This window comes from Alosa alosa, chromosome 18, assembly GCF_017589495.1.
Source record: "Alosa alosa isolate M-15738 ecotype Scorff River chromosome 18, AALO_Geno_1.1, whole genome shotgun sequence".
Lineage (NCBI taxonomy): Eukaryota > Metazoa > Chordata > Actinopteri > Clupeiformes > Clupeidae > Alosa > Alosa alosa.
The window spans coordinates 28,374,276-28,395,364 of record NC_063206.1 but is presented as its reverse complement, the minus strand read 5'-3'; the positions used below and the strand labels follow the sequence as shown (position 1 = coordinate 28,395,364).

The 21,089-nt window shown below is 48.5% G+C and overlaps 1 protein-coding gene across 5 annotated transcripts in view; it reads left to right on the top strand.

The window, feature by feature from the left end:
* Window positions 1-21,089, top strand: part of slit1a (slit homolog 1a (Drosophila)) — a 108,555-nt gene that overhangs the window by 1,655 nt on the left and 85,811 nt on the right. For 4 of the 5 annotated variants that reach the window (XM_048269513.1, XM_048269511.1, XM_048269512.1 and 1 more), the window contains exons 1-4: window positions 89-783; window positions 12,168-12,239; window positions 14,930-15,001; window positions 15,843-15,914. In XM_048269513.1, the coding sequence (XP_048125470.1) occupies window positions 581-783; window positions 12,168-12,239; window positions 14,930-15,001; window positions 15,843-15,914 (419 nt within the window). In that variant the 5' untranslated portion in view covers window positions 89-580. Of the gene's footprint in view, window positions 1-88; window positions 784-12,167; window positions 12,240-14,929; window positions 15,002-15,842; window positions 15,915-21,089 lie in introns of those variants that run through there. The other variant, XM_048269510.1, reaches the window with a different exon arrangement.

Sequence of the window (21,089 nt, the reverse complement as noted above, 5' to 3'; positions counted from 1 at the left end):
GATGGATGACTGCTGTGTGTGTGTGTGTGTGTGTGTGTGTGTGTGTGTGTGTGTGTGTGTGTGTGTGTTTGAGAGAGAGAGGGAGAGAGAGAGAGAGTGTTTTTTTTCTTTCTGCTGTTTCCCTATTCCCTTCTCTACGGGCAAGCAGATGAGGGCTGGAGAGAAAAGGAGAAAGACGTAGGCACAGCAGAGCACAGCACACCGCAGAAGGAAAGCAACTCCATAAAGAAAGGGAGAAAGACAAGGAGAGACTTTTTGCTAGGAAGTAAAAGGGCCAGAGAAAGAACAGCTTTTTGTTTCATTCACAAGGAAGACGCTTATTTATTTTGAACACATCCATTTACCAACCCCCCGTGGACTTAATTATTACATATTTTTCCTAAATCACAATTTCTATTTATTTTTGTTTTTTGTTATTTTTCCCCCCTCAATTTTTCTTTTTTTTTGGCTGCGTTTATTTCACTCTTGTGGAGTGAGTCTTTGTGCAGACCTAGTAGTACGGGGGCTCTGCCAGGAGACTGACTGACTGACTGCCTGCCTGAGTGTGAGCTGAGATCTGTGCCTGGTGCTGGCGCTAAACATGCCCGGGAAAGGACTCGGTGGAGGTGCGACCATGGGGCTGGCCAGGGCAGGGCTGCTGTGCATGCTGCTTTGTGGTGCCCTCCTGTTGGGCGCTGCCAGCGCATGCCCTGCTCTCTGCACCTGCAGTGGCACCACCGTGGACTGCCATGGACTGGGGCTCAAAACCGTGCCCAGGAATATACCCAGGAACACAGAGAGACTGTGAGTACTGCCACGCCACATGCCAAACACACACTCACACACATGGTCTACTCACCCCTCTCTCTCTCTCTCTCTCTCTCTCTCTCTCTCTCTCTCTCTCTCTCTGTTTCTCTTTCTGTGTCTGTCTGCTGCCGCTACCACTGACTGCTGCTACTGCACTGCACATGGTTGGGATGGGAGAACAATAGCCCTGTCTAGCTCCAAAACAACATCAAGCAGTGCCATTGCGGGAAGGTGTGAATAAGCATGAGTTACGGCTTTAGAAGCAAGAGCAGATGTGTAGCGTAGACATGTGTGTGTAATTTGCATACCTACTGCTGTATATGTATATACATGCTCAGGGCATTAGGCAGACACTCTGTCATTACACTGATTTTTACAGTCAGGTGATAGGCTTACTTCTTTTTGCAAAGAATTCTACTGGAGAGGTATGCCACTTTAACAACTGGTTCAAACTGATTGCTATAACTTATCTTTTAAGCCTGCACAGTAAAAGGGCAATAAATTACCTCAGCACTTTAGTCATTAAACTGAATGAAATGTGTGATTCTACAATTCAGCCGTTTCAGCAGCCGTAATATTTTTTGGGGAGAGAGGGAGGAAAAAAGCGTGCTCCTGCGTGCATCAATAATTCAAACTTGTGCTTGGGCACTGCGAGTAGGGGTAACTAATTACACAGATCCAGTTTCTGGAGTGTGGGCTCGCGTCGTGCTGAAACGGGCTACATTCATCCCAGGACGAGGAGATCCCCTCCTACACTGAGTGACTTTATTTCCCTCTGTTGCGCTCAAACGCTCTCTCTCAAATTGTGAAATCATATAGAAAAATTATTAAAACTCCTCTCTTCCAGTGTGGCTTGTCAAAGGGGTTCTTGTAGATGGTTTGAGAAAGTGATAATCTAAAGGGTTTCCGGGGAGCCTTTTTTTGCAGTGTTTTTTCCCCCTTCCTTTCCTCTCCACTTTACTGACATTTTAAAATATTCATCTTGCGATCAGTTCTGAGGACTGCGGGAGGAAATAGATTGGTCTATTTTCAGGTCGAATAGTCCAGTCAAGTCCCACGTGCGCGTCACAGCAAGAACAGCGGCTTGTCACAGACACATCTCCTTGAGCTGAGAGAGAGAGAAAGAACTGCATTTTTCATGTGTCTCCAAAGATACATTTCCAAGAACACCTATGTTTGGTTTGTTGGTTGCAGACTTGCACTGGTAGAGGCTGTTGCTTGCTCGTGTGTGTGCACCTGGTAATTCCAGAATGCACTTTCTAAAAAAAAAGCATACTGAAAGTGTGGTGCTTTTGTACATGTGATTGAGACCTTTTTAGTGTCAGGGTTTTCATGTGTTTGTGTGAGTGTGCGTAAGGTCATGTGGACGCGAGTTGGTCTCCATGGATGGATTACTTAACATGGGAAATATTTGCATCGTGTGGAGCCATTATATGGGGGTCATTCATCAAGGGGATTGCACAAGTCAAATACACGGCATGCTAGTCCCTAGTGACCATTTGAAAAATGGGTGATGCTGTTTTGTTTTGTTTTGTTTCAGTCCCCATTCATTGGTTTGCAGAATGGGGGCTGATTAGTTTTTATTGGTGTTGCTGTCGGCGCTTTGTGATGACAATAGACGACATGTTCTTTTTTTTGTAAAATTGGGTGAGGAAAGCAGCTTGCATTTTTTACAAACCTACAGCGCTATCTTACATGCTGACTGCTTCTTTGTCCCGAGTTATTCACTAGCCACTAGCCAGAGACATTTTCATCTTGCCAGTTTCACTGTTGATGCACTTTTTTTGCCTCTGTTAGTCTAATACAAAAAAAGAAACATGCAGAAAAAGAAATAGACTCTTTTTTTAGCTGTCAGCTCATTTGCAATGAGAGAGAGGTTCTCAGGCATACCAACTTCTAGGATCTATAGAAGAGAAGAGAAGAGGAGAGGAGAGAAGAAGAGGAGATGAGAAAAGAAGGGGAGAGGAGGCCTGGGGGCTGCGGGGTTCAGGCACAGCTGTGTCACCTCGCGCTAGCGTGGCATCCACTCCCTCTGCCTTAAGCCGGCAAGACAGCGCGACTCTGGTAGAGGCGATTGCTACAGACAGCCTGTCGGGGAAGAGATTTGCTGGGCGGTCCGGGCCCCGACCCCCTCCATGGGCACTCCCTGGCTAGCCCTTATCCACACTGACAAGGGTTTGCAAACATCAGGGCTACGGGGGGGACAGAGGTGGGGGATGGCAGAGGGGTTTTTGGTGAGGGGAGTAGTCAGGATGTGGGGGTTAGGGGGGGGGGTGGTGGAGGTGGTGGTGGTGGTAGGGGGGTACAGAGACAGCAGAATCCCATTTGCACTTGTCAAAAAGTGTTTCGATCAGAGCTGACCTTTCCACGCCTTGGACAGATTCTGTAATGAGTGTGTATTCAGCACCATGTACACAACCGACGATCCCTCCCTCAACCACCTACCACTCTCCAGCACCTCCACCCCCCCAATCACACACACCCCCACGGCAAGGTTTCCCCATTAACCCGCTGTCCATTCTGAGCCCAGTAAGAGTCTTGCAAACAAAACAAAAAAACATCCACTAAGCCCACCACTGTACAAAGCTTCAACATCACTCCAAACAACAAAGAGGAAGATTAATATTTTCCTAGCAATTGGTTGCAGTGAATGTAAAGTGCTCACGAATGCACAGCGGTCAGGTTTCACTCCAGCTGGATGTGGAGAATGTGCACAACATTCCCAGTGTTGTTTAAATCATTGCCCTCCGCTCTGCAGCCTCGCTCCCTTTTCATACCACAGCTCTACCACCATCCTACTTTCTCTGTCTCTCTCTCTCTCTCTCTCTCTCTCCCTTTCTCTCTGTCTTTCTCTCTCTCTCTCTCTCTCCTTTTTTCTTTCTCCCTTTCTCTCTCAGTCTCTGTCCCAGTCCTGCTGGTCTCCATATCTCCAAGCATGAGACCAGATTTCCCCTCCCGCTGCTTTCCTCTGTCTTATCTGTGTTAGTGCATCTATTTATATGTGGTTAGGACGCTCAAGAGCAGAGATAAAACAGAATCTGATTTGTGTCAAGTGTGAGAGAGCCGAGCGAGGGAGGGAGGGAGGGAGGGAGGGAGGGAGGGAAGGGGGGGTGTGCCTCCTCCAGTCATGGGATTGGCCACCGCAGCAAGGTTGGTGCCGGGTAAAGAGTTTGCATTCTGCTTCGTTCCCCCTTCACGATGTGAGTGATGTCTTTCTGTGTGTGCCTTTTTCTCGGAAGCGTTGGGGTGGTTCGTTGTTTTTTAAGATTTTGCTGATGTCTGCCCTGTCGTCGCGCTCTTTATGTTGGTGGCCCGTCCAGCACCAACACATGTCTTTTTTTCTTTATGCCTTCTTTCTTTCTGCCTCAGCTTCACCAACTTAACCCAAACAAACCACAGTGCGGGCTGGAGCCATGCGATTTCAGCAAGACTGTGGCCCAAAACTCTGGATGCGTGCTCTGCTTCTTTATGTAGCATTGGCATGTTCCATGTATTCCCAGCATCTCGCCCTAGAAGCACGGACACGTTGTTTTCTTTTTCTTTTTAAAAAAAACAAAAACAACATGTGATATGAGGGATATCAGGAGCCAATCCAGAAAGTGTGAGCAAAGGCCGAATGCCATGTGCACACACCCCTTGATTGAGTAAATAAATAATGGAATAAATAAATGTATAAACGACGGCCAGAAAACAAGAGATTCTTTGTGCTTTGATGGTAGGGACGGTGCCTGGCTATGCCTCTGGCATTGTTGGCACCATCACTCTGTTGGAATAACTGACAGGCCTTTATGTACCTGATCCATAATTTAATCCAGACAGGACCGGACAAATCCCTTCGCATCAGGGGAGGGAAGCGAGGGGAGGAGAGTGAGGGAGGGAATGAAAGAGATGTGAGGCTGATGGGGGGGACCTTGGCAGCCAGGAGAGGTGCTAATAAGCTATGAAGGGATTAACACACCCAGGACAAAAGCACAGAAATCCGTCCATTTTGCCAGCAGTAAATGAATGTATAAATGTGATTTAGAGAGGAGGCATAATAACTTCCCCTGTGGCTGCCCCTACCCACACTTCATTTCTCTCTCTCCCTCTCTCTCTCTGTCTGCCTCTCTCTCTCTCTCATTTTTTTCTCTCTCCATTTCTTTAATGCATTGACATAATTCCTGACTACATAGTATCTCTCCCTCAGTCATATTTTTACGCCACTTTAATGGCGGTTATAACATTGGGAATGGTAATAATTCAGGGAATGTTTACCCCTTGATGGTGGTGTAAATTACAGGGTTGTGGACCTGCTCGGCTGCTTTGGAGCTCCTTTGCGGTCCCTGGAGCTCCGTGTCTCGGCGCTCAACATGTGCCGCCCCCTCCCCTTTTGTTTTGCAACTCACTGTGCCTCCAGCTCCCCCCAAAACATTGTGACTATGCAGGAGCCGTTGCCAAACGAAACTTAGTCTACGGTGATGCCATTTGGCATACGCAGTGCAGCACAACGGATGAAGACTGTCGGGCCTTATTTTCAAATAGAACCGTGGTGGTGGTTACTGGTGGTGGTGTTATGTGCTGTGGCTTGGCTCCTGCAGTATTAGGTGTCAGTCTCTTTGTCACTGTGGAGGGTACTAGGTGCCAGACACGCTAGGCCCAAGGAGTCACTGTGTGCCATTAGAGCATTCCTCAAAGGATCCGTCACCCGTCAGGGCCCCGGAGAGCGGCCACATAAAGCTGGCAGTGGCTGAGCATCAAAGCCCCGGCCCAACGTTCTGACACAGCCGTGGGTCTCAGCGTCATTAACCAGGATTCCGGATGGAATGAGGCGTTTTACAGGAATGTCTCAGGGTTTTTTTATCCCTCTTCGTCTTCCCGTTAATAGTGATTAAGAAAGGGTCGGCGTTGCCATGGACTGCGACCATACTGTCTGGAGATTCTGACTCCCCTGAGCTGTTTTAGACTCTCAGGGCCTGCCTCCAACCTCTTCCCAACCAACTCTGGGCTAGTGTCCTTCATAACCCCTCCACCGAAAGCCAGTAACCTGGAGTTCCCGACGAGCCTGTCTCCAAGCCTGTCTCGAGTACCCTTCTGGCATAGTCCAGGGTGCGTTCAGAAGTGAGCAATTGAAGCCTCCGGAGCACTGCTCGGTGGATCGAGAGAGAGAGAAAGAGAGGCATATGGAAACATGTCTTGGCCCCAACGGGAGGTGCCATTTGTTATGTTTACAGTGTGAGATCAACAGCCATCAAAGGCCCGGCTCATCTGTCATGCAGCAGAGGCAGCGAGCGATGGGGTTGAGAGAGAGAGAGATGCCGGGTCCCACACATCGCAGCCTCTGGCACCAACGCCCCTCCATGTATCCAATCCAGCATCAAACACCATAAAGAGCGAGAGAGAGAGGGAGAGAGAGACAAGCTACATGTCCTCATGCTATTAGTGACAGATCCCTCTGTTGGCTGTAATTCCAAACGAAAATTTCCTTAGAGTGTGTGCCTGCATTTGCTCTATCACCATATATGGCGGTGCTCTCACCCTTTCTGTTGGTCCATTCTTATTTTTGGGCTCATTGTGCCCAGGTTTTGTGTGTTAGTGTGTGTCTGACTTTGAGAAATGTATTCCGTTGATAACTTGCAGGTTTGGCAAGCTGCTGCAGTAAGTCCTGCAGATGTTTGACTGATTAAGGACAAAGCCAGACAATTTCTTCAGCTGAACACACGCCGCCCTGTCCCTCAAATCCACAGCTCTAACCTTCTCACATGGCTCCCAACCTCCCAAAGTTTCTCTTTGTGGTTTGTTGTATCCCTGTGGTTATGACGGCGGTATGTGATCATTTGGATAATTTGCTTGGTTATTTATATAGGCTTGATGAAAATGACTCTTTTGCCATCTTTTCTCGCCTCCACTTTGCAACACTGTCAAGCGATTTGCCGTCTGTCTAAGTTCTTTCTAATACTTTCTAATTACAATCGTATGAGACTGTGATTTTTCTCTCTCCGTGGCGTTGAAAGCCTTCTTGGTGCCGAGTGTGTTCGCGGTCCCCCTCCCCCCGCTCTGCGCTCTGATCCCTCAGTGTTACAATAATAGGGCCAGATCACAGACCTGCCTCTCGCACAACTTCAGGTTCATTTCACACATGGATGAGTCTCCTAGTGACCTTGGCTGCTGCGTGGGAGTGGGGGTGGAGTGTGATTAGGGTGTGTGCGTGAGGGGGGAGTAAGTGGCCAGTGATTTTGCACATTGGCGAGGCATGGCGTGGCTCTGGCTGACTCTCGGCTGACTCTCAGCTGGCCTCTACCTGACAAGAGTCTCCTTCCCCCTTTATTCTTGTCTGGGCAGAAATTGAGTTTGTGCTCCCTCTACACCTAGGGTAATTTGAGCGAGCCATTTGCAGGTCAATGCTGACAAGACTGATTACCTCCCAACACTTTTACTGGCCGTCCTCTGGGATAAGTATGGAAGGGGGTGATGTTGACATAATGCTTATCGAACGCATGGCTGAAGTCACCCTCTCAAACTGTTTACTGGCTCCGATCAGTGAAAATTTGGATTCTTGTGAAAAATGGGAAAACGACCCAGGTCTGATTGGATCTGTTAAATTATATGGCCTTGTTCGACTACCACAGGCTAGCATTACCCCACTCCTGAGCAAATTGCCCGTTGGACGTTTTTCCAGTCTGAGCTAAGCTGCCTGTCGAGTGAACTCATTGTGTCCACTGCCTTAGCAGACACACCCAATTATCTGCCTTTCTTAGCTGATGTCTGTGACCTCATTGTGTGAAGGTCACAGGAAGACATTTCAAGATTTTATTACATGTGCTCTACCCGGTTGTTGGGTTTCAGGGCATGATTCATCTTGCAGAATGCTGCTGTCTTTGCCCCCTTTTTACTGTTATGCCAATCCATGCCAGCACAGTTGAAAGTACAATGATGCTGTGGAGAAAAAATAAAAGGAAAAAAAAAAACATTTGAAGACTTGGAAACCAAAAATAAAGGCTAAGTGAAATTTTCTCCAATGTGAAAGTCGATGAGATAGGACCTCTTGAATGACGTCTCCAAGCGTTTCCAAGTGGGTTTCCTCATGTTATTTTTGTCCCTGCTGCTCTGATTCTGCTCTCTGAAGGTAGTAGCCTTGTGGCGATGATGGCAGCGGTGGTCCCCGTGCAGACGAGCTCTTCAACTGCGCTGCTATGTAGGTCACTGCCTCCCTCCGCCACCGGGCGCAGACTCCAACACTGGTGCTGCTCCCCTGGCACAGAGAGCTCTTCTGTCGCCCATGTCACATTTGCCATGACCTGCCACGGTCGCATCTGGACCAGGCAGGCCTTGGACCCGTTAGAGCTGCCACCTCCATCTGCCACCAGTGGAACTGACAGCTCTCCAGCCTGTTGCTCCCTGAAATGGTTCTTCAGTGTTTTTTTGTTTTTTTTTAGAGGGCTGGGGAGCTGGTGGTGGTGGGGTGATGTGCATGAGGTATTGTGGTCATTGACTTCTACCAGGTCTTCATGGCTGGTCGAAAGACATATGGGGTGAGTGAAGAGCCGAGCGGATTGGACGTGCCAAGACCTGTACTGGGAGTGACAGCATGCTTGTGCAGGCTGGCATCTGTGAGTCCCGTGTTCACTATTTGCTTAATTTGTTCTGATCCGGATCAGCATGCATCGAGAGAGGTCTCTCGGCTTTAGGCCTGGCCAGTCCCACGCGGTGCAGTGTTGGAGGCCACGACCTCGTATGGATAGATATTTGTCCATCAACTGTTATTAGAAATCACTGGCATGCGCTGCACTACCTATTGAGTCTAGCCCATCTCAGCATACAGACGGGCTTCATTAGTGATGCTCTGACATCCACTTAGCTGTGAAGTAATTCCCAGCGTGTGGCCCCAGAACCAGTGGATAAGCAGCTTGCACCCTCAGCAAGGTGCTGGGCAAGGCGCAGCTCCACTGACCTGAAATCATCCTGCTTCCTCTGCCCCTGCCAGCCTAAAGCTGTTCGCAACAAATGGCTCTGGACTGGCCACACTGTTGCCCTTGGAGGTAGCCCAGAGAAAATAGGCTCTCTGGTGTCATTATTTGTACTGTATATGTTTGTGTGAGCAAGAGTGTGTGTACAGGGGTGCAGGGTTGCAGGGTTGAGGCAGAGTCGGGGGGGGGGTGCATGTGTGTGGGGGGTGAATTTCAGTGTATATGTGTGTGTGTGTGTATGTGTGTGTGTGTGTGTATGTTTTTTCTTGCTGGCCTTGGATTCCATTTCATGTTATATTGCTCAATTCAAAACAGGTCTTGCTCTTGCTCAGGGATTTCCAACAGATGGCAGGAATAAACATAATGAGTTTTTTGCGTTTCTCAGCGGCCTTTTGGAGTTTTTGTAGATGGGGGTTTTATGGGGAACATGAAACATCCAGGTCCCCGTCCTGTCACCCAGAGAGACGACTGAAGGAAATGTTGAAAGGCAGTAGGATGTCTCTCTCTCACACTCTCCCCACACACACACACACACACACACACACACACACACACACACACACACACACACACACTCTCACACACACACACACACACTCTCACACACACACACACACACACACACACACACACACACACACACACACACACACACACACACACAGACACATACATATGTATGCAGGGAGTTTGTACATCTGGGAGATGAGGAATGCTATTGCATGCATGGCTGGTAGTGCTCTGGCTGAGAGACTGTTAGTGGACAGACAGTGCTCTTGCACTCCTCCAGTTTCACTGAACACTGAGTCATTACGACAGACCCACTGCAGTCCCCCCGCACACTCCGCTCTCTGCTCACAAAGCAACGCACTCCATGTGCCTTTACAAAACTCAGAAAAGTTTCTTTTTTTTTGCTCCATTTAAAAAGGTTTGGTACTTTTTTTCTTTCATTTCACTCTCTTTCTTCCAATCTTTATTGTATTAAGGATTGGGGCTAGGTGGCAGAGCTCTGTCACAGACCTTCAGGATGGGTCTTTTAGAGAATCTCCTCGCTTTGATGTGAAATCCAGCTGCTCTCTGTTAACCTGGAGGCTGGAGGCTACTGCTGTAAAGCCCAGCCAGCCACCCCCCTCTCCCCTTCCCTTCCCTTCTACCCCCCTGTTAGATTGGAGCCTCATTGTGGCTGTGCACCGTGGAGAGCGAGGTTTGAAAATCGCTCCCTGAGGTCCTGACCCTCACTGAGCCGGGATCTGCGCATTAACTTCCCTGGCCGCCAGCGAACCTCCGCTTCCTCCTTCCCTGAGCGCTCAGCTCACCCAGGCACAACCCCGGTGGAGGGGCTGGCTCTCCTCGATCGCTCGCCCCCAGGGGCTGCTGCGTCGCTTCGTCGGCCCAAAACTCTTTATCCCTGCGGATTTAGACGACTCCTCAACTTGCCTAACCACATCCATGCGCATGTGTCTCGATGCGCCAGACTGGTCGGGTGTATCGAGTAACGCAATACTCCTCCTCATCCACCCTCCCAGCTCCCCTCACTTGATGTGCGGTTAATAGGCATGTCACTCGCTGTTTTACGGTGTTGTGAGTGTGTGCATGTATATGTGTGTGTGTGAGTGTGTGTATGTTGTTGGGAAAGATAGATGCCTGTCTAATTGGAAGCAGCGTACGGACGGACAATTGCTTGTTTGTGCGTCGGTGCCATTCCCCCCACCGAGACTCCAAAGGCCTCCCTGACTGTCCTGCTATTCCTGGGGGTGTGATCACACAAGGCCACCCGGTAGATCTGTCCTTGGGAACCCGGGGAGAAGCTTGGATTAAGCACCTGTAATAAACAGCACATGTGTATATCGGGCCCCCGCTAATGAATCCCAGTCTATTATTTATTTCCCGCACTCGATGCACCTGTGTACACAGACCATCTGTCCGTAATGGCCGCTCTCTCGCACGGTCCCTGGAGTGGTCATTAGGCGCAAGGCTGAACCAAGGAGGAGAGGGGGGAAAAAACCTGCTAGACTTTAAGCACATGATTTGAGCGAGACTTTTTTCCCTTTTCTGTTTCTTTCTTTTTTGTTTTGCTAGAGGAAGATGGGGGAGGGGATTCACTGCAGAAATGTAAAAAGCCATATAGCCGTACTCACCAACTTCTGCCATGCAGCCATCTGCTAAAGCTTGGCATGAATATAGATACATGTATAGTAGTACATCCACACATATGAACATACATAGATGTATTGATTTCAGGTTGTTTTCATGTTTCCCTGTGGAGAGATGATTTTGTGTGTATCTTCTCATTCTTTACAGCCATTTGCTTTGCTAAAGTTTTGGCTCTTGTTTGCTAAAGGGCTTTATCACTTAGCAGACGATGCGCTGTGTCCTTACAAATGGATTAAGACCAGCCCCAGATATTTCATTTGCAGATTTGTGTGTGTTTGTGTGTGTGTGTGTGTCCTTGCAGTGTCACTACCCCTCCCCATTTGAAAACCTCACCCCTTTTTTATGGGACAAGGTTTGCACAGGGAGGTCTTAAGTGCTTGGATGCAAACACGACAGGTCACAAGCATCCCTGCAATCCCCCTCAGACAGGCTAGTGCACAGCAGGAGGGGATGGCCTGATGATTAACTCCACACTCAACTTTTTCCTTTCTCTATCTCTCTCTCTCTCTCTCCCTCTCCCACCCTCTCCTCTCCTTTCCTCCCTGCCCCTCAGCGAGCTCCTCCGTGGGGCTTTTGTCTAATCCCCTCTTTGTGTTGGGGCTGGAGCTATCAGAGGAGGAGGTGAGGCCAGGGTGGACCCCCAGTTTTCAAACTGTGAGGAATTCTTCTTAAGTGGGCCGTGTGTTCCTCACTCAGACACGGGAGCGAATACACACCCTAGTGTGGTGGTCCTGAGCTCATTGTTACAAAGCACTTGGGTTGGGTTGTAAAAGCACTTCAAATGACCTGGTTAGTTTTTTAAAGATCTCAATTACAGCTGATGCAGTGAGATGGGTTCCAGTCTGATGCAGTCCAGTGGGCACCGACTAACCCAGAAAGGGTGGCTGGTGTCTGGCTCTGCCTGAACGCAATTCCTCCTCATTATCAGCTGGCAGACACACACACACACGTCCTGTCCATTTCTCCACCCCACCATGCACCCCAATCTAGTAACTGCTCAAAGTAAACTTGACATGCAGATTGTGTGGCCTGTCTTTCACAGACAAAGCAATGGTTACAATCTGTTGTAGACTTAGTATAGATGCTAGTTAACTGAGAATAGCAGTGTGGGTATTTGTGAGTCTGTGTTACTTGTTTGCCTTTTATTCAGTAGGTGTAATATCTTGAAATGATTATTAATACACTTAGTTGTTTTAAAAAGGCACTGATATCTATGTAAGTTAGTCTAGTGGAACAGTTCCCAAGGGGGAGCCCGCTGATTAATATTTCACATTTCTCTTGCAGGGAACTGAATGGAAATAACTTCACACGCATCAACAAGAATGACTTTGCTGGACTGAAGTACCTCCGAGTCCTGTAAGTGATCTCTAAAGCACACACACACACACACGCAGACTAACAAAGGAATTTCTTTTGATGTGTGAGGTCCCAAATGTAGATAGATAGATAGATAGAGATAGATATTTTATTGATCCTCAAGGGGAAATTCAAATGTGTGACCACACACACCGAAGTATCATCCAGATATTTCCCAAAGACCCTTATCCTGTTCTACCAGTGCGGTCCTGGACTAGTGGGGATAATGAATATAGTTGTTTCAGGGCCATGAATGCTAATGCCCATTAGCCATTTTGTCCAGTCTCTTCATGGATGCATGAAGTGCACTCAGATTTATGTTATTTTCCACAAGCACACGCATCATCAGTTTCCACAGCATTTGAACTCTATAATGAGGGACTCTGTTGTATAATTTCACTGCTGAAGAGTTTTTCAATGACTGTATTATAAATGACCTGTCTGTGACTTCTACTAAAGTATCTATACTAGAATATGTATATTTGATATTTTAATATTAGTTTTTTAGATTATTTCATTATTTCCCATTGTATGCAAAATGTAAGCCCATTGCAGTGAAAAGTGGAAATGCTTCAAATGTACTTGGGGTATTTGAATTGCCCCTCCAGTCTGGTGTTTCCCACCATAGTCTGCCTCTCTCTGGAGAACAAATACCTACCTGTCATGAACTTATCACTAGCAAGGTGTTAAGAACTCCTTACAAGGAGCACCAAAGACGGGGCTCAGGGTTGTTTAGCCCAGCTCTTAAACCACTGGCTGACCCCCAGACTCCCAGAGGAGGTCTGCAGGGGCCAGCTCCAGTCAACACCCCGGCCTCCCCACCCTCCTTCATCCTCCAGCCTCACAACCCAACCACCCCAACCACCCCTGCCCCCCTACACCTCATATTCCAACCACCCCTGCCCCCCTACACCTCATATTCCAACCACCCCAACCACCCCTGCCCCCTACACCTCATATTCCAACCACCCCAACCACCCCTGCCCCCCTACACCTCATATTCCAACCACCCCAAACCAGCCATGTCCCTCCTGTTGCCACGTCATATCTAAACCAATCTATGCCCCCCAACCTTATATCCCAACTACCCCTGCCCTGTACTCCCCAGAGGCATATGGGCAGATTGTTGAGCTGGCTGTGCTGTCCACTCTGTTGTTCCTGACCTCTATGAATCAGCAGGCCTTCTTTAGACAAACAGACGTGCGAACTCTCACCTTCCACCGGCGGCCAACCCACAGGAAAGCGAGTTTAGGTTTACAGTCACAGATGCAGGCAGAGACACTAAACAAAGGAATGGGTGGACACGGCTAGTTCGTCCTCCTGGTGATTGAGTCAAGTTTCTGGTACATTCTCCGTTATTCCCCATCCTCCATTTAAAGTAAAGGTAGCGAAGGTAGGGAAGAATGACCATGGCAGTAATCTCCACTTACCCTGAAAGTGCAGCCAGGCAAAACTATTTGAGCCTTGAGAATGTTACAAAAAGCAGAAATGTTTATATGAAAGATCTGAGTTAAATTGCTCTGGAGGCTGACTCCAAGACAGCCAGAACTCATCTGGTTTTTACCTCTCACTCTTAAATGTCTTCTTCACTGCTGGCACAAGTTCAGTGGCGCATCTGAAACAAATTACACTTTTATTTATTTGTGGACTGATATATTTATGCATGGCTTGTGATCTGTTATTTGAATTTGTACTTGACTCCAAGGAAAGAGAAATGGCTGAATTGCTGACCTTCTGCAAAGGCTTTAAAGGGACCAGCTATGTTCCATGAACAGTCAGATTTTTTGTTGTTGTTGTTTTTCTAATCCCTAATGAAGGTACCCCGTTGTTTGTTCAAAGCTCAAATGCCTGTCTCCGGAGGTTATATTATTGTAGCATTTCCAGATCAATCTTATGACATTTTTTTCATGAGTTTGTTTTGGCGGATCTTGCATCAAATATGTTTTTGCTCAGTGGTGAATGGCCATTTGAAGCCTGTGGTGCTAACCGCTGACCCAGGCAGGTCTGAGCTTTCTCCTGAGGGAGGCTTCCATAGAGACACTCATTCTCCACTCACAAACACACACACACACACACACACACACAAACAAAAACAAACACACATCCCTGTCCGTCTCCGTGCGTCCCCTGGTGTATGCCACCACTGGCGGTCTCTCTCACCATCTCTCTCTCTCTCTCTCTCTCTCTCTCTCTCTCTCTTACTCTTCTTCCTGTCTGGCACGCCTCACTCACTCTCACCCCTGTCCTCTGTGATCACTCTGACCAGCAGACCACACTGAAGAGCTCACTCGGCCCCTCACACACTGACCACCTCAGTCTCAACTTGGCCCACATCTCTCTCTCTCTCTCTCTCTCTCTCTCTCTCTCCCTCTCTGAGTCTCCAAGTCCACCTTAGGAAGCACTTTCCTGGCTCTCATCCCTCACAAGTCCCCTTGCCTATGCCAAGATTCCACAGCACCCCCACCCCGTCACCCCCAGACCGCAGCCCTGCCCTGGACCTCTGCCCCTCAGCCCCTTGGTTCCCCTTTTGCTTTAGCTCTTCGCCAGAGGTCCCAGCCACCCAGGCGGTGCCCACAAGCAACACCTTACACGCCGGCCAACAGACCGGCCCAGCCCAGTCCAGACCAGACAGCGAGTCTCTGCCACACACTTGGTCACCTCTTGTCCCCTCTTTCTCCTCTTCTCCACAGGCAGCTAATGGAAAACCAGATTGGAACCATCGAGCGCGGGGCCTTTGATGACATGAAGGAGCTGGAGAGGCTGTAAGTGCTCCGAGGTGTCTGGTTAGAATGGTGGGGTGGAGGGCTGAAGGGGAGGGCATCTGGAGGGGGTTAAACGCTCTGCCACATATTATTAACATTGGCTAACCAGAGAACGGAGTTGGGCACGATGAAATTGGGCTCACTCATCATCCTGAATGACCCTGTAAACAGCATACTGAAATGAACACACACACACACACACACACACACACACACACACACAGACACAGACACATGCACAACAATGCACACGCCTTGTTGTATTTGTTCAGCACATTTCATCACCGCAGCGCAAGAGGCCATTGTGAGCTGATATTCCCAGGCAGTGTTTAAGTACCACATCACAGAGCCCTCTTTGATTGTAAGCTCATGGTGTGCTATGGGTTCAAGATGGGCGAAGGGGGCTGAGGGTGCAGCTGCTGCTTTTAATGTTCGGTGTATTTAAGGGATTCGCTCTGCGAGTCTGACAGGCCTGTCATATGTCTGCTTAGATCTGCCTCGTAAATCTGGGGCCATCTAATCGGGGTTGTTATCACCCACCCTCTTGAATAGGGGCTCTTGCAACAATTACGTGCAATCTGTCTACAATTCTGTTTGCCATAACATTTACTTAAGCCTAAGTGATTTTCGCCCCATACTTGGTTTGAGTAAAAAAAGAGCGCTTCTTATGTGCTTATAACATCCAGTGAACGTTAAGAAGATACACGGCCTGAACTTAAAGCTGCCAGTAGAAGACAACTCTATCTGCCTTGATGTTTTTTTACTGCCAGTATCACAGGGCTTTTAGTTGACGGAGACGTTTCTATCGCCATGATGATGTTTATATCTGTCTCTTCCTCAGACGTCTGAACAGGAACCAACTTCACCAGCTCCCAGAGCTACTGTTTCAGAAGAATGCCGGTCTTTCCAGACTGTGAGTACTCTTTTTTTCCCTCATTCGATTTGTTGCTCATTTTCTACTTCTCTCTCTCTCTCTCTCTCTCTCTCTCTCTCTCTCTCTCTCTATCTCTCTCTCACTCGCTCTCTCTTTCTCCCTGAAACACATATCCATGTAGACATCCACACTGGAATTGATTATTTTCATATCAGGAACTGCATTGATTTTGATGGCTCGGGTTTGGACAGCTGCAGTGTGCATTGACAGTTGTGGGTCTGCTGAAGTACTTGAAGTGGCTGCGTAGGGTGGGCTTCAATCGGCCTGGTTGTTAAATGAGAGGGCATCAGACAGAGGATGTTGAGGATATAAGTTTCTTTTCCGTATGAATAGATGTATTTTCAGGAAAGGGGCTTTTTTGTTTGAAATCCCGCCCCCTGCTGCGATGGCGGTCTTACACCCATACAAAACTTTTATACGCGTCTGTATCTCAACTCCACCCGGGCAGATAATTGGTGCAGACGGTTTTTCCTCTACGCTGATCATTTTGGTTCAGGTTACCTGTTGCATGTGGGAATAATGAACCTCAGGGACACGGAAAAGCCATTCCCCCCCCCCCCAAAAAGCCATTCATGTAACGGCAGCTGTCTGACTGTGTCCTGCGCAGCCCGTCCCCCCCAACACACACACACAGACTCAGTCACACACACCACCCATTCCTTGCCAGACCCCTCAAGGCCACAGCTTCGCTTGGGCAGTCCGTACACATAACTCTGTGAGACTGTTTTTTGCAGAGTCGTCTGGAAAGGCAGTGGCAGCAGCAGCAGCAGCAACTCCTTAGTGATAGGAGCAGCTGTTAAAACAATTTGCAAAAAGGAACAACCTTGAGTCATTCAGATATTCGGCATGCAAAAAACAGCCAATTTTTTGGTCAATGTAGGAAAGAAAATGGAAGAAAAAAGGAAATGGAATATCATGTTTTTAAACTGTTGGTCTCTCACCAGACCTCTTCACAATTTCATCCCCTTGATTCTCCTCATCTGTCATCTTCTGGAGAATGGCAGATCACCCTTTCAGCTTTCATTGCATCCTTTCCCACTGTATATCCTGTCAGGGATTTGGAAAGATATGACAGTGACAGAAGTACAGTTATGGAAGGGAGGAAAGTAAGCATATTGTAATGATATTTTTGAAGTGTTTTAACTGGTCTGACATCTGCTCCATGAAGCCAGATCTTACAGTTTGGCCGGGAGACCCCTTCACTCGAGTTACAGGGCTGTCTCATTTCAGTTTTGGGGCGATTTTAATACAGTTAAAAGCTTTTTATTCCCACCGGAAGGCTTGTCTTTGCACTTGCTCTAAGTGCTCGCCGGGGCTTGTTAAGGTCTCCTTTTTAATGGCCCTAACAAGAGAGTTTAATGTACGCGCCCATTGGCCTTAGGTGGGATGTTAACCCAGATGTTTTCTCTAGCATGGAGGATTAATTGGCCTTTCTCTCGTGCACTCTTTTTCTTGTCCTCGCGAGTGTCCGGGAATGAAAGCGGTTCCCGTGTTGTAAAGGAGCCTGTGTGATCCCCCAGACTCCTCGGTGTGAGGATGGCCCAGCCAGACCGCCGCAATGCTATTTATATGAATGACATAAGAGTCAGCCAGCCGGCCAGTTACACAGCTATGAGCACAGCTTCCCTCTCCTCTCTCTCTCTCCCTGCTCTGTGTGTTCCTCCCTTTCTCTCTGTCTTTCTGTCTTACTTTTTCCTCTCTTTTCTTTCAATATACTTTTATTTTTCTCTCACCATTTATTTGTTTTTGTCTCTCTCTTTCTGTTCTTTTTTCTCTTACTCTCTCTCTCTCTTTCTCCCCCTATCCCTCTCTCTCTCTCTGCACCTCTCTCTCTCTCTTTCTCCCCCTATCCCTCTCTCTCTGCACCTCTCTCTCTCTCTCTCTTTCTCCATGTGCCTCACCAGCCCTTGTTGCACCTTCGGCAGCCTCCTAGACCCTGCGGCAGTAAACCACAGAGAAAGAGGGAGAGTTTACTTAATAAAAAGAGTGGTGCTGAAATTAGCACAGCGACTGTTGTGTGGAGCCTATTAAAAGTCGTGAGGCGCAGTCGTTATGCCCACTTGTTAATGAGCTGCCTTTTTCATACAAAGAGGTGGCAGAAGGCATGGAATTAATGACCTTGTTTTTTTTTATGTCCTCGGAAAAAAGGGGGACCGCCGCTCAGACTGCTGGGATTGGGAGGTCACTTAGAGCTTTGAGAGAGAGGGGTGGGGGGGTGATTTTTCTTTGAATATCTCTCTCAACATTATTGTTTCAGATGAGAAAACAAGTCAAAAGTGAACAGTGTGGCATGGAAAAAAGTGGTGTGGTTTGGAGTTCATTAGAGGGGGATGATGGATTCCGCTGAACCTCCTCGTTATGCCGTCGCGTTTGGGGGAGAAAACAAGGTGGAGACGCACAGCTCATTGAACAATAACACTGGGGACAGGGGTGGCATCCATCATGGTTAACGACCAGTTGTCCCCCAACCCCCATTCTCTCTCTCTTTCTCTCTTTCTCCTCACACCCCTCGCGGCCCTCTCTCTCTCTCGTCAGACTGGGCCCTGTAATCTACTCTCATAGCGCCTGTAATTAGAGAGCTCACGCTCGGTTCACACTGGGAGCCCTCTGGAATACAGAGCACTGGGATAGTTAGGAGAGGATAGCAGAGGTGGGATGGGGGCAGAGGGGGTGTAGCAGAGGGGGTCGTAACGCCGGGCTTGATGAGTGCCCCAAGGGGACAGCATCTGGTTTGGAGAGAGAGAGGAGAGGGGGGAGTTGAGTTGCGAGGGGGGGGGGAGGGGGAGGTGGAGGAGAGAGTGTGGCTGCTGTTCTGTGCTCAGGGCCCCCTGGTCCATCTCTGTGCTGCAATAGGGCTCTTGTCTCTGGTGGTGTCAGTGGCCATGATCCCTGGACTAATAGTGTTTGCAGTGTATGTGTGTGTGTGTGTGTGTGTGAGAGTGTGAGAGAGAGAGAGAGAGAGAGAGAAAAGATGAACAGAAGCTCCATTCAGAGGTTGAAGTGAGTAGCACTGCCGATTCATATGTGTTTACTACGTCCGGGAATCCTGATTGCCTTGGAAACTTGTCTGCACATTTTAGAGAACGTAACATAGAGAGAGGCGAGAGAAGACATGCAGTGTAAATCAACGAGTCTCGGTGCTCTGTATGGCATAGAGAACATCTAGTTAACAATCAGCAGTCCTCCTTTGTACATGTGCGGGTTAGCATGTGAAGTCGTTCATTCACAAGCCTGGTATATTCCTCCGCAGGCAGCTTGGCTCCAGGCAGCGGGGGGTGCGGAGCTAGCAGGGCCGTGACTGTCTCAGTCGGAGATCTGTGGCTCCCTGCCTGCCTCCCTGCCTCCCTGCCCGCTTGCCTGCCTGCATCTCCAGTCTCGTGGGGGGTAGAGAGCTGGGAGGAGGGGCATGGATCCCGATCCTGCTTCCGTGCTACTGCCTGACAACAGCCCGATCCGTGTACACAAACACAAACCGGGGGGGAGGGATGAGTACACAGAGGATAACAGCGTAATTACACGTTTCCTCAGGCAGGCGTGAGCGATTTTGTGTGTGTATGTTTTTTTTGGAATACATTTATTCTGTGTATGTGTATGTGTGAGGGTGAGGAGGTAAAAGTGATGTTTTCATCGATCACTCATGCGTGCCACTTTTACTGTAGTGCACAAGACGTCATTCTCGTGGATTTCAAGTTACAGGCCTTCATTATGCTATTAATTTTTTAAAAATCTACAACGCTTTTGTGTGGACAGAATAGAGGAATTAGGGATTGCTTTCACTAAAATAGGCAGTGCGAAATCTCAACACGTAATGATAGTGACATATCACCATGTGCAGGATCCCCTGTGTATTCATTACCAAAATGAATTTAGAGATACAGTTTCTCCTGGTTGCCTTAGTCACGGCTTGCTCAGTCCATGGAGACAGACTGAGAGACAGTCATGTACGCATGCACACATACACACACACACACATGCACACACACACACACACACACACACACACACACACACACACACATATACACACACACACACACACACACACACACACACACACACACATATACACACACACACACTGTCTGACACCTCCGGCTGGCCCATTCTCACTTGTTACTCTTGGAGAGTGCATCGAGCTGAATCGCTATCCTGTCATTTCACCATCTCCAACCCCTCCACACCCACACCCACCCACCCACACACACACACGCACACACACACACATACATACACGCACACACACAAACACATACATACACACACACACACACACACACACACACACACACACACACACACACACACACACACCCCACTCTTTCCTTCTCTTCCATTTCTCTTCCTCCTCGTGCTGTCCCAGTGTGTCTGAGAGCCTGTCATTACCACCCTCCACTGTCACTTTGCAAGGGCCACCCTTCAGCACTGTCACAGGCCTGCACACTGACACGGCGGAGACACCCAGTAGCAGCTCTGCACGGCGCCTGTCTACCAAGCAGGGATGCCGATGTACTCTGGCAGGAGGCATTCCCTTTTTGTCTTACACACAGTCCTATGTATGTCTTATATATAATTTCCTCTGCTACTCATCCTCTTTGTCTGTCTCTTTTTTCTCACACACGATAGCTCGCTGACTGACTTAGCAGCTCTGCAGTGTGTCTTTAAAAGTGAGACAGGGATTTAGTGCGGTAAAGTTGGATTGCCTTTGTCTTGGCCACTTTCCTCTCCGTCTCATCTTCTTCTCGCACACATGATAACAATCTGGTGTGTGAGGGACAGGAGGCTTGCCCACCACCGCTGCATTTTGTAGTCAGAGGAACATACAAGTGTGTACATGTTGCACTCGGATGCCGAACGGTTTCCGTTCTGTCCAGGAGCGTTCAATTATGGTGCTATCCAGCCACCAGCCATAGTCATTCTGAACAGGATATAAGGGGATGTCATTGTTGGAAATCCTGTAATAATGGGGGTGGATATCATCTCCCTTTTGTTTGCCGAGGTTGTTTTTCAAGAACTGTTGGTGTGAGAAGCCGGCACTCTAATGTCCCACACACACACACATACACACACACACACACACTCTCACCCCTTCCTGCTATCCCCTCCTCCCCTCCCCCGTGCCCTCTGTTCCCTGTCCTGTCTTGCTCCGTGGCCCTG